Source organism: Gastrolobium bilobum, unplaced genomic scaffold, assembly GCF_033153095.1.
Source record: "Gastrolobium bilobum isolate Gb01-03AN ecotype WA unplaced genomic scaffold, APGP_CSIRO_Gbil_v1 utg26319, whole genome shotgun sequence".
In the NCBI taxonomy this organism is placed as follows: domain Eukaryota; kingdom Viridiplantae; phylum Streptophyta; class Magnoliopsida; order Fabales; family Fabaceae; genus Gastrolobium; species Gastrolobium bilobum.
In genome coordinates, this window is record NW_026898644.1 from 522,057 (window position 1) to 538,509 (window position 16,453).

General features: G+C 35.0%; 1 protein-coding gene across 1 annotated transcript; it reads right to left on the bottom strand.

The window, feature by feature from the left end:
- Nucleotides 1-12,443: 12,443 nt before the first annotated feature.
- LOC133317997 (cation/H(+) antiporter 15-like) lies at nt 12,444-15,271 on the bottom strand. The gene is made up of 3 exons (XM_061519919.1): nt 15,074-15,271; nt 13,778-14,788; nt 12,444-13,682 (listed from the first exon to the last, which is right to left on the bottom strand). The coding sequence occupies exons 1-3, from the start codon at nt 15,269-15,271 to the stop codon at nt 12,444-12,446; spliced, it is 2,448 nt and encodes an 815-aa protein (XP_061375903.1).
- Nucleotides 15,272-16,453: the final 1,182 nt, after the last annotated feature.

The window sequence follows — 16,453 nt, forward strand, 5'->3', positions numbered from 1 at the left end:
CAAGATTGCACAATTACCCTATGTCTATCCCTAGATCACAAGGATTGTGATAAATTTATCAAGTCGGGGTTCATGCACCAACATCCCTATTGTCATACAATTCCTCAAAATTATTCTATAAGGAGCAAACTCATAGAAAGCATTGAAGACAGATAAATTTATTCAATTATAAAAAGAAAAGAATTCAGAGACAATATAATTCATAAACATAAAGATTCAATTGGGTTCCATCTACCCTAACTACATAAAATTCTAGCCTAGCATACTGAATTCAAAAGCAATAATAAAGAAAAGAGAACCCCAAGTCTCCATTGGTGTGATGTTGACTTGGTTCCTCAGTGCTCCAGCGCTCCGCAACAGGATTTCTTCTTCAAGTCTCTATGTAATTCTCTGGATTGGTGAATTGGTAAAAGTCTCTTAATGAGTGACCTTCAGCTCCCTATTTATAACCATTGAAGCCATATCTCCTAATCCTCCATCCAATCTTCTCATGAATCTCTATCAAATTTGCAATCAAATCTTTAATTGCTTCCTTTTCTTATTTAAGATCTTGCAGATTGGGTGGCGGATTGAGCTTCGAATCTTTGTTATGATCCCTCTTCAAATCTTCCCAGGGATCTCTATCAGTTGATAAATCAAGATTGATTTGTTTCCGCTTCATTCAAGAAATATTACAAATCTGTATCCTGCGGCAAATCTCCTTAAATCTCATTAAATCTTGGCTGACTGGTGCGTGTTTTGGCGCTCAAGCGCGCTACTGGGCGCTTGAGCGTCCTCTTGAGCATGAATTACTGAATTTTTCCTGCCTTCACATGCTCGAGCGTCCACATATGCGCTCGAGCGCGCTCCTCGATGGTGGATTCATGTGATCTCGGGCGTTTGAGCGTGCATTTGTGCACTTGAGCGTCCTGGATTGCTCAAATTGGCTGTTTTCCCTGCCTGCACGCACTTGAGCGTCAATTTTCTGCGCTCGAGCGTGCTATTCTGGCCTTTGACTTGTAATATTTTGGCTTCCTTTGGTCCATCTTGAGCTGCAACTCTATGTCGTAATTTCTTCATCATTTCTTAGCACCAACAAGTGTGGTTTTACCTTTTTAAAGTAAAGAAAATCAAAACGTTAGCTCAAATTCCTAACTTATGGTTTATATGCTGCAAATCCTTGAATTCCACGCAATCTACTACATAATTCTTGTATAATTTAGCTTAAAAACATGGTAAACCAAAGGTTTATCACTGACATAAATGTTGTTCTTGGTATGAATTGGTTATCTACCAATGGGGTTGTGATTGATTGTCAAAATAAAAAGATAATTTTCATAAAAGAGTCGGAACTTCCCAATGAGTCTCTATTTTTGTCAACTACTCAACTCAAGAAGAGTTTGTTAGAGGGAGCACAATGATATGTTCTCTTTAATTTTTCAGAAGCAAAGGATAAACTTGATGCAGCCAATATTCCTGTTGTCTCTGAATACTTAGAGGTTTTTCCGGACGATATTCCATGTTTACCCCCAAATAGAGAAATTGAATTCTCTATTGATATGATACCTGGAGTAGGTCCAATTTCTATTGCGCCTTATAGGATGCCACCTATAGAGCTTGTTGAATTAAAGAAACAATTAGAGGAACTTCTATGAAAATAATTCATCAGGCCTAGTGTTTCATCCTGGGGAGCACCAGTGCTCTTTGTCAAGAAAAAGGATGGAAGTATGAGGCTGTGTGTAGATTATAGGCAATTGAACAAGGTTACCATTAAAAATAAATATCCTTTGCCTAGGATAGATGACCTTTTAGATCAATTGAGAGGAGCCACGGTGTTTTCTAAAATAGATTTAAGGTCAGGATATCATCAAATCAGGATTAAGACTGAAGATATTCCAAAGACAACCTTTAGGACTAGGTATGGATACTATGAGTATTTAGTAATGCCTTTTGGATTGACAAATGCTCCAGTTGTATTTATGGATTACATGAATAGGATTTTTAGGCCTTATTTGGATCAATTTGTAGTGGTATTTATTGATGATATTTTAATATATTCTAAGAATGAAAAAGAACATAAAGAGCATCTGAGGATAGTCTTACAAATCTTAAAGGATAACCAAATGTATGCTAAACTTTCAAAATGTGAATTTTGGATGGAAGAAGTGAAATTTTTAGGACATGTGATATCAAAGGAAGGAGTGTCAGTTGATCCTAGCAAAATTGAGGCTGTAATGCATTGGGAGAGACCTAAGACTATCACTGAGATCAGGAGTTTCTTAGGATTGGCAGGATACTATAGGAAATTTAATAAGGAATTTTCACAATTAGTGTTACCTTTAACTAGGTTGACTAGAAAAGAAATTCATTTTGTATGGACACAAGAATGTGAGGATTGTTTTCAGGATTTGAAGAATAAGTTAACATCTACACCAATTTTAACAATCCCTGATCCATTAGGAAAATTTGAAGTTTATAGTGATGCATCTAGGAAGGGATTAGGATGTGTCTTAGGGCCCGTTTGGATAGGCTTTTGAAAAAAGAACTTTTTATGAGTTGCTTTTTTTAAAAGTCAAAGTTATTTTGTGTTTGGAAGTAATATTTGAAAAATGCTTTTAACTAAAAATTTCATTTGGATGTTAAAATAAAAAAGAACTTTATAATTATGCAATTACTATTATGCCCTTTGCTCTTTGACACGGTGAGAGTAATTCGACGAAGAACCGAACAACAATGGCTTCCCCAAACACAATTTCAGGAACAACAGAGCACCCCCTTCAAATCACAAAATTACCAGCAACCTTGGATCAAGCACCAAGAATGATTCCCCCAAATTTTACAGAAAAAGAAAGAAAGAAAATAACAGCAAGATTCAATTTTATGCACCACATATTAATCTCACCGCTACAGTAAGAATCCCTAACTAAGATGTAAGGAAATGGAAAAAAGGCAGATGAACAGTGAAGAGAGAATACCAAGAAAAGAATGGAAGTAAGTGTGGCAGTGAAGGAATAGAAAAAACGAAGGATTAATGTGGATGGTAAAGGAAAGATGAAGAGTGGTAAAAGCAAGAAACCCAATAACAATTTGTCTCAACCTCAGAGGTTCTCGTCTCCGATGACAATCAAGAGGTCTCGGTGGGAAGAACAAGAACGCTGGTACAGATGAAACGGATCCTTCTGGGTAAAATTATAATAGGATAATTTTCAATGTGCTTTTAGCTTCTCCTTCTCTCAAAAGCTACAATTTTTAGCTTTTCAAAAATGCCATATTTTGGCTTCCTGCCTGGCTTCTGCTTTTGGCAAAAGCTCACATCCAAATGTACAAAAAATTTTAAAAGCACTTTTTTTTAAAAAAAAATATGCTTCTAAAGGAAAATAAGTCAATCAAACAAGCACTTAATGCAAGAAGGAAAAGTTGTAGCTTATGCATCAAGACAATTGAGACCTTATGAAGAAAATTATCCAACTCATGATTTAGAATTAGCTGTAGTAGTTTTTGCACTTAAGATTTGGAGACATTATTTGTATGGAATAAAATTTGAGGTTTTTAGTGATCATAAGAGTCTTAAATATTTATTTGACCAAAAAGAATTGAATATGAGGCAAAGGAGGTGGATGAAATTTTTTAAAGACTATGATTTTGAACTTAAATACCATCCAGGAAAAGCTAATGTGGTAGCTGATGCTTTAAGTAGAAAATCTTTACACGTCACATTTGATGATAAAAGAAATGGAGTTGTTTGAAAAATTTAGAGATATGAAATTATCTGTGATTGTATTGCCTCGAAGTTTAGGTATTAGTGAAATAAAAGTAGATAATGAACTAATAGATAAAATTAGAAAAGCTCAACAGGAAGATTCTAGTTTAGAAAAAAATTTGAAACATAAAGGATTTACCAAAGGGGAAGATAGGTTGGTAAAATTTCAAGGAAGGATTGTTGTACCTAAAATGGAAGAATTGATGAAAGAAGTTTTGAATGAGGCACATAGTAGTAAGTTCACAGTTCACCCTGGTTCCACCAAAATGTATCAAGATTTAAAAAAAATATTTTGGTGGCCAGGAATGAAAAAGGATATTGCTGAGTATGTTTCAAAATGTCTAGTTTGTCAAAAAGTAAAAATTGAACATCAAAAGCCTTCAGGATTACTTCAATCATTAAACATACCAGAATGGAAGTGGGAAAGTGTAGCTACCGATTTTGTGATGGGTTTACCAAGAACCCAAGAGGGGTATGATGCAATTTGGGTAATCATTGATCGATTGACCAAATCTGCTTAATTTTTACCAATTAGGGCTCAATATTCTTTTGAGAGGTTAGCCCAACTATATATAAAAGAAATTGTCAAGCTTTATGGGATACCTTTAAGTATTATGTCAGATAGAGATCCTAGATTTACCTCCTGATTTTGGGGATGCTTACAACAAGCTTTTGGAACTAAGTTGAGACTTAGTGCAACATATCATCCTCAAACTGATGGTCAAACTGAGAGAACTATTCAAACTTAGAGGATATGCTAAGAGCTTGCATCCTAGAACAAGGAGGTAGCTGGGGTAGATACCTGCCATTAATAGAGTTTGCTTATAATAATAGTTACCACTCTAGTATTGGAATGGCTCCATATAAGGCACTCTATGAAAGAAAGTGTAGATCCCTAGTGTGTTGGTATGAAAAAGGGAAAAAACAGTTGTTAGGACCAGAATTAGTCTAAGAAACCTCTGAGACAAATTCAGATGATAAAGGAAAACCTTGAAAAAGCATAAAGCAGACAGAAAAATTATGCTGATAAAAGGCGAAAACCTTTGTCTTTGGAAGAAGGAGAACATGTCTTTCTTAAACTCTCTCCTACCACAGGTGTAGGCAGAACCCTCAAAGTTAAGAAATTGAGTCCTAGGTATATTGGTCCATTTCAAATACTTCGAAAAATAGGGCCAGTTGCTTACCAACTTGCCCTTCCACCTGGTCTTTCCAATCTTCACAATATTTCCCATATTTCTCAGCTCAAAAAGTATGTCACAGATTCCTCTCACATTCTTAGTATAAACTCAATACAAGTTAAAGAGAATCTGACTATAAAGACCAGACCTGCTCAAATTCTTGAAAAAAATCTAAAGCAACTCAGAAATAAGATGATTCCATTAATTAAAGTGCGTTGGGAAGGACTTTCACCACAAGAAGCTACATGGGAAAAATAAGAAGATTTACGACAAATTTTTTCAGAAATTTTTTTATAAGGTATGTCAAAATTTTGAGGTCAAAATTTTGATTAGGAGAGGGGAAATGTAATATCCAAATAATAATATTGTAATAGTAAAGTTTAATTATTGTATAAAATAAGATATAACTGATAATATTATAAAAAATATATATAATTAGTCCAATTTACATGGATACTTACATAAATTCATAACAAAGTATAAACATTTTATAAAAGTTTACAATCATATGTATTGCATGTATGCAAAATTTTACGTTTATATAAATAATCTATTATAAATTTATCAATAAATATTTTTAGCGTTTAAATGATGTAACATATATTAAAGAGATATAAGTATATGATATTATACTTTTAACGTAATGTAATAAACAGCATGCTAAAATTATTTATTTGATAATCATTTATAAACATATATAATTTCTTTATAAATAATATCACATTTTATAAAAAATTTATGTTACACAAATCTAATAATAGAATAAAATATATATATAAGAAAATAATATATATATTAATAAAATAATAAGAATAAATATAGATATTAAAATATTAACAAATAATTAACATTTTATATAATATAATATATAAATAATATATAAAATATAAATAAAAAAATGATAACTTGGCGAGGAGGGGGCCACGTGGAACAACCCCCTCCAAGCCAAATTGATAAGAATGCAAAGATATTCTTTGCTTAAGTAATCAACAAGATTTTATTAGATTTTGTTTTAAGAAAAAAATTAAAAAGAAAATAAAATGAAGAGGAAAGTTAAAAGCAGTGACCATATATAGATGCTTATGTGTTTAACCCCTCCCTTATCATGTAGAAGTAAAAAAATAAAATAAAGAAAGGAAGAGAGGGTTGAAGAAAGACGAGTGTAACATCCTCGTCTCGAGCCGGTTCAATTAACATACATATGATAAAACAGAAAACAACGGAAGACTTAACTTATGAAAATACGAGCTAACTTTTTTTTTTCTTTTTAAATTCTCATTCGTCGTAAACGAAAATCGGACAGAGTTTCCTCTGTAAATCGGACAATTGGGGATTTTCCAATCCCACTCAAAAGCATTTCCTGATAAACAGTTTATACAAATATAATCAAATGCTCATCCATGGGCGCATGCATAACTTGGCTCAGTGCCACTATATCTAACAGCATGCAATCCAAAACGTAAACATATCTGAATACTACATCATCATATAACGTGCCTGAATACTCAAATGTACATGCATCAAACTGACAGACATGTTCAAAACATATACAGGCCATATACAAAATAAAGGATCAATGTCATGATCCATCAAAGGTGGAAATACAAAATGACATGAATATACTTCCAAAAAGTAGTAGCCTACAGTCACTCAAAATTCAATCCGTCAACTGCCTCAGCCACGTGTCGCGTTCCTGCCTAGTGAGGACTCACCGGGAATCTGGGCACCTGAAAATATGTCCCCAACAAGGGGTGAGATTACAAATCTCAATAAGCTCCAGGTTTATAGAGAATTCTCCATACCTCTGGCTCACTCCTGCACGAAAGTCAGATACAAAGTATACGAATACAACATATATCATAACAGAATAGAGCATTTATCCATATCATATCAAAGGTGTGCGTCGTCATTCCCAAGGGAGGACCCCAAGCGGAAATCAACGCACGTGTTCCCGAGGGAGGACCCCAAAGCGGAACCAGACATATCAGAGACGTACACCATCAGTCCCGAGGGAGGACCCCAAAGCGGACATCTGGGTACTATACAATCAATGGCCAGAGATTGTTACAGAAATCATATTACAGAAGTCATATCAGAGCAAAACATATCATGTTATCAAATAACTCCATATGAATGCATCTATACAAAGCATCTAAATAACAGTCATACAGTTCAACCATAGTTCACTAACCATGGTAAAGCACTCAAGCAGGAAAAGACTCCTTAAACATAGAGCTTACTTCTTGAAGCTTTATCAATCCGCTTACTTGTGGCTCAAGTTACTTATATATCTTCAAGAGATTCCAATTCCTTTTTAGTCCCTAGGTACACCTAGAGCAAGGATCCATAAATACAAATTAATAAAATGCCATTATGCCTAGCTTTCACATAAGGCATACATTTTACGCTTCTTTTCGTTTCTTTACGTTTTTGCCAATGCTATGTCAATACACAAGTCTAGACCTCTTTATAATCGTTGGTGTTCTTTAATTTGATCAAGTATTCCCTTACGAATTTCCAACATAAATCATAGCATTTTACTTTAAAGGACCGTGGGCCTAAAATTAGGAAATCAATATATTTTTCCATGATTTCTTTTCAAACCATTTCACTTGATGACTTATCATTTTCATACTTTGAAATACACATATTTTATTAAAATAAAATATGACAACATCTTTCCCTAAACACCCTATATGTCGAATCCTTTAAGGGAATTTCCAAGGATCCTTTTCTTTTACAATACATTTTCCTCACTTAATTTAACAACTACACGTATATATATATATATATATATATATATATATATATATATATATATAACAAGTTACAATTTAATTTTTGGGAATCTCAAGCCCTTTAAATCCTTCAAGGTCGAAACATCAAGGGTAGGTTTCAAAGGATTTTCTTTCAAATTTAACATTCTTACTAACTCATCAAATTTCCTCATATTCAAGCACATTAAACATTCCCAATACAAACAATAAATCTTTGCACATCACCCCTAATTACCCTATCAAGGCCGAAATCTAGCGTATGTCACCATGGGATTTTTTTTCAATTTTTTATACATGTTCATATGCTTATTCCACATTCCTATATCCAACACATCATCAATCCATCATCAATTCAAATTTTAAACTAATTTATTTCACACCAACACATGCTCACAATTTCTATGACACAAACCATTAAAATAACATCATGGAAACAAAGGTTTCTTACCACTAATCAACTTCCCAAAGCCTAGAAAGCAACCTCCAAGCCAAGCTCCATCAAAAACTCATTTTTTCTCCTCCAATGAATAGTAACTCGAAAATGAGAGGAGGAACAACTCTTCACACACTCAATTATAGCTCAAATGGATAGGTGGAATGGATTCATTGAGTGGTTTCCAATCAATTTCATGTGGTGGGTCATTGGATTTGGTGGATGGATGATGTAGAAATCAAAGAAAGAAAAAACCAAACCCTAAGCCCCCCCTGTCAAGTGCAGCTCGACCATCCAAGAGAGAGAAGAAGAAATTCTGAAATGAATAGTGATTCATTTAAGTGACAAGGCTATATAGGCACATGTTGCCCTTTTTATCGGATGTTTTTCTATCACGTATTTTAACTTAAATTAACTCGGAACTCACTTAAGGCTACAAACATATTTTTATTTTTTCTAAAATCATTTACATAATTTTTATTTCCTAAGGAATAATATTCTTAATTTACAGTATGGTTTCTGCACCGTTTTTGACGAAATGCACTGTGAACCACTAACTGTACTTCGTTTACTTCTGAACTTAGAACTTATTAACTTATCATTTTCTTGGGCCCATATTGACTTGTTTGGAATATATTGGACTTTCTTATTCTTATTTCATCAATTATTTGCTTGTGGACTCTACCGGTTGCTTAAACAGCAGTACAAAATACCCGGTAGAAACACTATTCACGAGATTTTCACGGAAAGTGCCAGACTATACAATTTTTTGTTCTGAACTCATATTTGTCGTCAGAATTGTCAAATTATGTTTCTAAAATCATTTTACTCATTTAAGCTCTACCGGTTAATTCACAAAACTGTAAATTCTCCGGCAGAACGCACTGTTCATAACATAGTCATGATTACAGTCAAAATACTCGAAATCGCTCACTGAATCTAATTATGACATTTAAATCCTTAAATTAAATCTCTAACTAAGATTTACCAGTTAGGGTCATTATAACGAGAACGTAAAGAAAAAAAGAAAAGAAAAGAAAAGAAAAGAAAAGAAAGAGGTAATGTTGATGGATTAACTTATTCTCTTATTTTTCTTCTTATAGTTTAAGGTTGGATTTTTATGCAATGTACTGCCACCCTGTCAAATTCTTCTTGAGTTCTTTTCTACTTGACTTTATTCTATTTTATTTTTATCTTTAGTTTTATCTTTTAATTTTATTTCTATGATTTTGGTTATAAAATCAGTAATTATTTTGGAACCAAATGAATGTGTAAATTTTAACTGTAAAATTCTCATGTGAACTGACCCACAAAGATTTGGTTCAGATGATAATATTGTAAGGGACACCTTACTTGGCTTGAGCTCCGCCATACTTGGCTGCTCAGCTAGAATGGTTGACCATGCAGGCGCTGCCACGTGTCCAGTCCATTCTCGTTGGGTGGCGTAGCGAGAATGTGACGTGGCATTTTGACAATTTTTTTTCCTAGCGTGGCAATCCGGTAAATTTTGCCTAAAATGTGGCAATATGGTCATTGTCCCTCCAAAGACTGTGCCGGTATGAGACTGTACAGTTTGGGATAGCTTATAAGAATTAATTGGTACTACCTATACCTATGTTGCACCGACACTGACACGGGATACGACACGATACGACACAATACGACATGCCGACACGTTAATTCTAAAAATTGTCATAAAATGACTATTAAATAATATTTTTAATATATATAATACAATTTATATTAAATACATATAACAACCCATAATAAGTCATATAACCAATCAAATATTCAAATTTCATAACATAAATATAAATAAAAATAATTTTTCATATCTTGTTAATTTTTCATATCTTGTTAATTTTTCATGTCAAATTGCATAACAAAAAAAAATTAATTTATAAATTATTTTTCATATTTAGTTAATAAAATAAAATTTAGACCTAAAAAAAAAATTTGTCGGATGCGTGTTGGAGCGTTGACCATGTGTTAGAACGTTGATCGCGTGTCCCAAAATATTGACTGCGTGTCGGAGCGTGTCGGTGTCTGACACACATTTTGTAAAAAATTTCGTGTGTCCGTGCTTCTGAGACCTATACTAACAAGATGCATCTACTTTTCGGTAGCTTAGAACGGAAGAACTCCATAGTTAGGCGTGCTTGACTTGCAGTAATTCTGGGATGGGTGACCTTCTGGAAAGTTTTCCCAGGAAGTGTGTGAGTGAGGATAAAAGCACACTGAAAAGTCTCGTATTAGTGTGTGGGGATAGTCATTGATTCTTGAAGCGGCCGGGCGTTACAAGTGGTATCAGAGCAGGGTCTCTCTCCCAGTACGGTGTGGTTCGAGGACGAACCAGGCGGAAGTTGGTGCGCATGTAACATCCCGGGCGCTGACAAGGGCGGGAAGTGATTGCAGGTGCGAAAGGACATAGACAAGGAGCAGCTCCTGACAGGCTTCCAGCGGGGGATTACATGAATGAATCGAATCGACACCCGAAAGAGAGAGATTCCAAAGACTGTGCAGGTATGAGACTGCACATCTTGGGATAGCTTATAAGAATTAATTTGTATTACCTATATTGATAAGATGCATCTACTTTTCGGTAGTCCGGAACTAAAGAACTCCATAGTTAAGCATGCTTCACTTGCAGTAATTCTGGGATTGGTGACCTCCTAGGAAGTTTTCCCAGGAAGCGTGTGAGTGAGGATAAAAGCACACTGAAAAGTCTCGTGTTAGTGTGTGGGGATAATCATTAATTCTTTAAGTGACCGGGCGTTACATTTTATTAAGCTTACAAACCGTGAGATTCTTGCTTCATATGCTTGGGTATTCACTGGCCCAATGAACTCATATACATCTATCTTCTTGTAATAGCATTGACCTTAACATTTCATGGTTTTCCCACTATACGTCCACTATTTTTACACGAAGAAAAATGGGAACAACAACCAATGTACCACCCATTGGTAACTTTTTTATCAGTATGCCATGCGAACAGTAATATTTGCCCAAATGCCACATGTCCAAGTTCGCTGCAGCAGGCAGCGAACTTGGTTTGCTGATGTGGCGTGTTTCTGGTGGCCAACTAGTTCGCTAATGGGTATAACGAACTAGGTGACAATTAATACCCCTCTGCTCTGACAAAATCAGAATATATAACAGTGTCATACAAGTTCGCTAAGGGTAATAGCGAACTAAGTAAAAATAACCATAAAATATGTGTCTGGCATACACAAGTTCGCTACGCTAAGTAGCGAACTATGTGCAACCTGTAAACAACCTTGAATATTGTGAAAATGTTACTTAAAAATATATATAAATAGAAGGTGAAAATGTGAGACCTATATTTCTGACACTCAGGACACAACTTTCTAAACAACAATAATTACCATACAGCAATTATTGTACCAATGAACTGCATTTTTCAAATGTCCAAGGTTGTACATAGTTCGCTACTTAGTGTAGCGAATTTATGTGTGTCAAACACATAGCTAATTTTACTTAGTTCGCTATCACCTCTAGCAAACTTCTATAACACTGCCACATGTGGGGTATTAATTGTCATTTAATTCGCTACATCTAGTAGCGAACTAAGTGGCCACCAGAAACATGCTACATCAGCAAACCGAGTTCGTTGCCTGCTGTAGCAAACTCGGACATATGGCATTTTGACAAATATTACTGTTTGCGTGGCATACTGGTAAAAACGTGACCAATGTGTGGTACATTGGTCATTGTTCCAGAAAAATGCATTAAAAGCATAACTCAATGTTATTGAGGGCTGAAACAAATGGTATATTACTTATGGCTTGAGTTCGATTCCCATGTTTCTTCCAATAAAGGATGGGCTTTGGATTCATCACGTGAGAGGATTAAATTTTTTGTCCCTACAAAGAAAAGACAAGTTAAATAATAATAAAAAAAGTTGAAGAGGCACAATATTCAATGATTTTATCTTGTCTGTACTAGTTGAATGACACTAATTTTGTACCTGCAACATGATTCATATTTATCCCATAAAGGATATGTAATCCCACCATAAATGCTAGACAAAGTTGGTGGTATTTCACTAATCTAAAATTTTCATTCTACTAATAAAATAAAGGAGCAGGTTATATTTACAAATTTTTTTGTTTACAAACTCTTACAAACTACACTAAGTACGATCGGTCATACTTTAATCATGCAGTGTACGACCGGTCGTACTTAGTGTAATTTGCAAAAAAAAGTTTGTAAACGGATCCTATCCTTAAAATAAAATAGCTTAACTCGTGTATTTCTAACAATGTTTTGGTGACTTAAAGCCCTTATTTTGTCTAAACGATAGGCGTCCCAAAGCCATCATTATCAGTGGCCATGTGATTGTGACGCTTTCCAAAATCCATTCCTCCGTACCCATATTGTTGCACAACTAACAATGATGACCGCGAACCAAAATAGTTTGACGCCAAAATATCTCCTATAACTCCAAGTTCTGAGCAATCAGACCATTCCAATAAATTTGAGAAGACATGAGAGTTCCTACAATTCCCTTGTCCAACTATGTATAAATCGCAGCCAATTTTTTCTAGCTCTCGGAGGACGACAGGAATATCTTCACCACTATGAACATCAATCTCTGAGTAGGATATAGAATCCTCATTGGGCACTGCTCTAAGTCTAAATCCACTTATGTACTCATCATCTAACTCTTTTTGTTTATCCCTATCCATTACAGCAAGTAATATCTCTTTCGCTTCTTCGCGAAATGAAGTGTCTATTTCTGCAGCATCATCAAACAAAAGAATCCGAACAACTGATAGTTTGATTCCTGGATGCCCTGTCATCCTCCATGCAATAGCTAAGGCTTCACGATCGTCAGGCCCTCCAACAAAGATCATAAGTATATGCAACTTCTTTTTTGACACTGACCCAAGATCACGATCAACAAAGATTCCCACAGAACAAGGTGCACCTTGCATTACTTTTTGGTTTATATCTTTGTATACAATACTTGTTGTTTCAAGCATACCTACTGAACTTAAATGTTTGTGGAATGGAAGAAGAATTAAGCTTGTCCCTTTCTCTTTTGATGAGTTGTATATGTCCTCATGAATCGTTGCATAGTCTGACACAACATTTGAGGTCTCAACTCTCACAGCATCATATGACTGTCCAAATGCTGCAAAGGTATTGGTGATGCTTTCTAACTCTGCCTGTGTTCTGGACAGATTTTGTGCTCCGGATTGGCCACTAGACTTTTGCATGTAAGCAGGAAAAAGGGCAGCACCACGCTCGGTAAGTTCAACAAGTTGCAAGGCACAGACATATATTGGGGAAAGTCTTGTAGCATTAAAAGATTCAACGATTCTGATCATGCCGGTGGCGTGGCGAGTATTGTGGACACATGCCAAAACTCGAAGCTCTGCATCAATTCTTAGCTTTTGTATAGTCCTTAGCTTGATTTGCTCAAATCTCTTTCTTGGCTTGTAGATGATATCAATGATGGGAGACACCACTACAGTCATAAGAAGAACACCAGATGCAATAACACAATAGGTTGGTGGAGAAATTATCTGCAATAACACATTACAAGAACTTATAAATCAAATTGCTATTGTGTAAATAATTACAGAACTTGACTAATATGATGTTTCAAATAGATCAATACCGATCTATCCCAAGCAATGTTTAGCATTATGAGCGCCATGGCGCCCTTTGTATTCTGAAGCAATCCAAGTGCTAAACCATCTCGAGTGCGCATACCAAAGAAAGAAGTTGCAAATAAAGTGCTTAGAATCTTTGGGACACATAAAAAGAGCACTACCAGAAGTGTCAATGGCCAATTCGCCTGGTAAAAAATCATAGGCAACCCCCCAAGTCTCATTCCACTGCCACCAAAGAAGAGCGGTGCCAGAAAACCGCCTGCAAAATCATCTGAAATTGACATCACCAAGTCGGCAAATCTGCCATGAGGTAAAATTAATCCAAACACAAAGGCCCCAACAATGCCATGTGTGCCAAGAATATCAGTAATATATGAACAAGCGAAAACCCCCATCACCACAAAGAGTAATTGATCATAATCCCATTCATCCTTATCTGTCTTGCGATCAATAAACCTTACAACCGTAGGACGTAACACAATGATGCAGAAAACAATGAATAACATGGTGCTGAGCACTGAGTAGATGGCTCTTTGACCAATAATTGAAAATGGAACCAACAATGTGAAAAGAATCCAACTATAAGTGTCACCAATCATGGCAGCTGTTAAAGCAGCTTTGCCAAGACCAGTATAAAGGAGCTTGAGCTCAGAAAGGGTGTGAGCAAGTACTGGAAAACCTGTAACCGTGAGAACTAAAGTCCAAAGTAAATAAGCATTATATGTACTATCTTCAAGGCTATATATACCAGTGCCGACATAAAATTTTCGATGGAGAGCATAGAAGACCGGTGCCATCACTGTGGGAAAGATGATCCCAGCAACGGCGATGCTTGCAGCCTTCTTTTTTACGTATAGAATGGTATCTAAGTTCATGTCCAAACCACTGAGGAATGAATAGTAGATGACACCAATGTTACACAACACTTCGACATTAAGGATTCCATGTACCGGATAAAGGAGATTGAAAACAGATGGGAATCTTCCAAGTAAATGTTGACTCAGTAGAAAGCCAACCTACATGTTTAAATTTAAGATAACCATAAATTATTAGAATGACAAAATTAAAAAAATTTCGTGATTATTTATCGTAAGGGTTTATCGTTTCTTGTCATTTTAAGGAGAATTAATCAAGAATATTTTGTTGAAATTCATATAACAAAGATACAATAATTTTTTTTTATACTATCCTTCATTAATTTTCCCAAAAGAATTTATTACTGGAGATAACTTTAACTTTATTACAGGAGAAACAATTTTTCTTAAATTCAACTAGTACATTTAATTTATATATATACTTACGGAGATATGTGAAATAAGACGAGGTTGATGGAGGGGTTTTAAGAGAAAGAAGAAAATACGAGACACCAATACGGTGTAAGCAATTTGAATAGCGAGCATGGGGAGCTTGGAATTCAGAACGTTTTCAGTTTGCCAGAATTGAGCAGGACTAGGCTCGGATACTTCATAACATACTGGCGGCGGCTGAAAACCCCCCATATTTTCTTCCCTCTGATTCAATTTTTATTAGTTGTTTCTCTTTATAAATGTTATATTCTTTTTTTTCTTACGAAGAAAGGGTCTCTATTCAAGTGGCCTAGATTTGGTCTTTGCCCAATTCTTCTAAGAAACAATCTAAATATAAGAGAAAACAATAAGTTGCAATCATGTGTATGTATTTGAGGTGGCATTTAACAATAAGTTGCAACCATGTGTATGTATTTGAGGTGGCATTTGACTTATTATTAGTTCTAATTTCCTATTCCTGGCTTATGTTGATATATATCCCTTCTAGCGCAACAAAATGGCTGTTACCAATTACTGTCATTTGTCAACCCGTTATCTTTCATATTCCATTATTAGATTATAAAGAGTCAATTATTGATTATCAACATTTATCTGGTTAATGGATTGATAACTTTTTTTTCTTAAACTAGTTAATTAACTACTTAGTACACGTTAAATTACAATTGCTTTAACTCTAATCGACATAGGTTTTGAACTATTAATGTAGAATTTAGGTCCGTATCCCTCAAAAAAAAAATGAAGTATTTTGTGTGGAGGTGCTCTTAGAGACAATGATATGGATTGAAACTCTCGAGAGAGTCACTATATGTATATCTCAGAGATGACTGAGAAAGGCTGAATATGTAGAGGGCATATGCTTCTTCATTAGGTGAAAATGAGTATATATGGGTAAGAAATATTCCTAATGATGAGAGAGAAAATAAGTCATGACCAATGTTTTAAAACTAGGACCAGTCATTGACTCGGTTGAAGTATCTCGTCACTGGGCCAGTTGTTCAGTCGGATTTCAAAATAATATATAATAAATATTAAATTATGAACATTATGTCCAACAAATAAAAGTAGTCTAGTGGTAATCCTTCCGATCCTCAAACAAAGGAACTCAAGTTTGAATCCCAATGTGTGGTCTAGTGGTAAACTGTTTATCAGGATACCTTGAGAGTGAGATTTGCAAATCCTCAGTTGTCCGATTTACAGAGGTTACTCTGTTCGATTTTCGTCTTTGTCAAATAAGAATTAACTAGGAGAAGTATGCAATGTGATATATCATGTGAAAAAGGATTAAAGACAAAGAAAAAGTTAGCTCGTATTTTCGTAAGTTAAGTCTTTCGCAGTTTCTGTTTAGTATCGTATGTATGTTAATTGAACCGGCTC

Excerpts from the sequence above, each read along its gene's own strand:
- LOC133317997 (XM_061519919.1), bottom strand. The coding sequence starts at position 15,271 with ATGGGGGGTTTTCAGCCGCCGCCAGTATGTTATGAAGTATCCGAGCCT. Across the intron at positions 14,789-15,073 it reads GTCTTATTTCACATATCTCC|GTTGGCTTTCTACTGAGTCA; the intron begins GTAAGTATATAT and ends TTAAACATGTAG. Across the intron at positions 13,683-13,777 it reads ACATTGCTTGGGATAGATCG|ATAATTTCTCCACCAACCTA; the intron begins GTATTGATCTAT and ends GTGTTATTGCAG.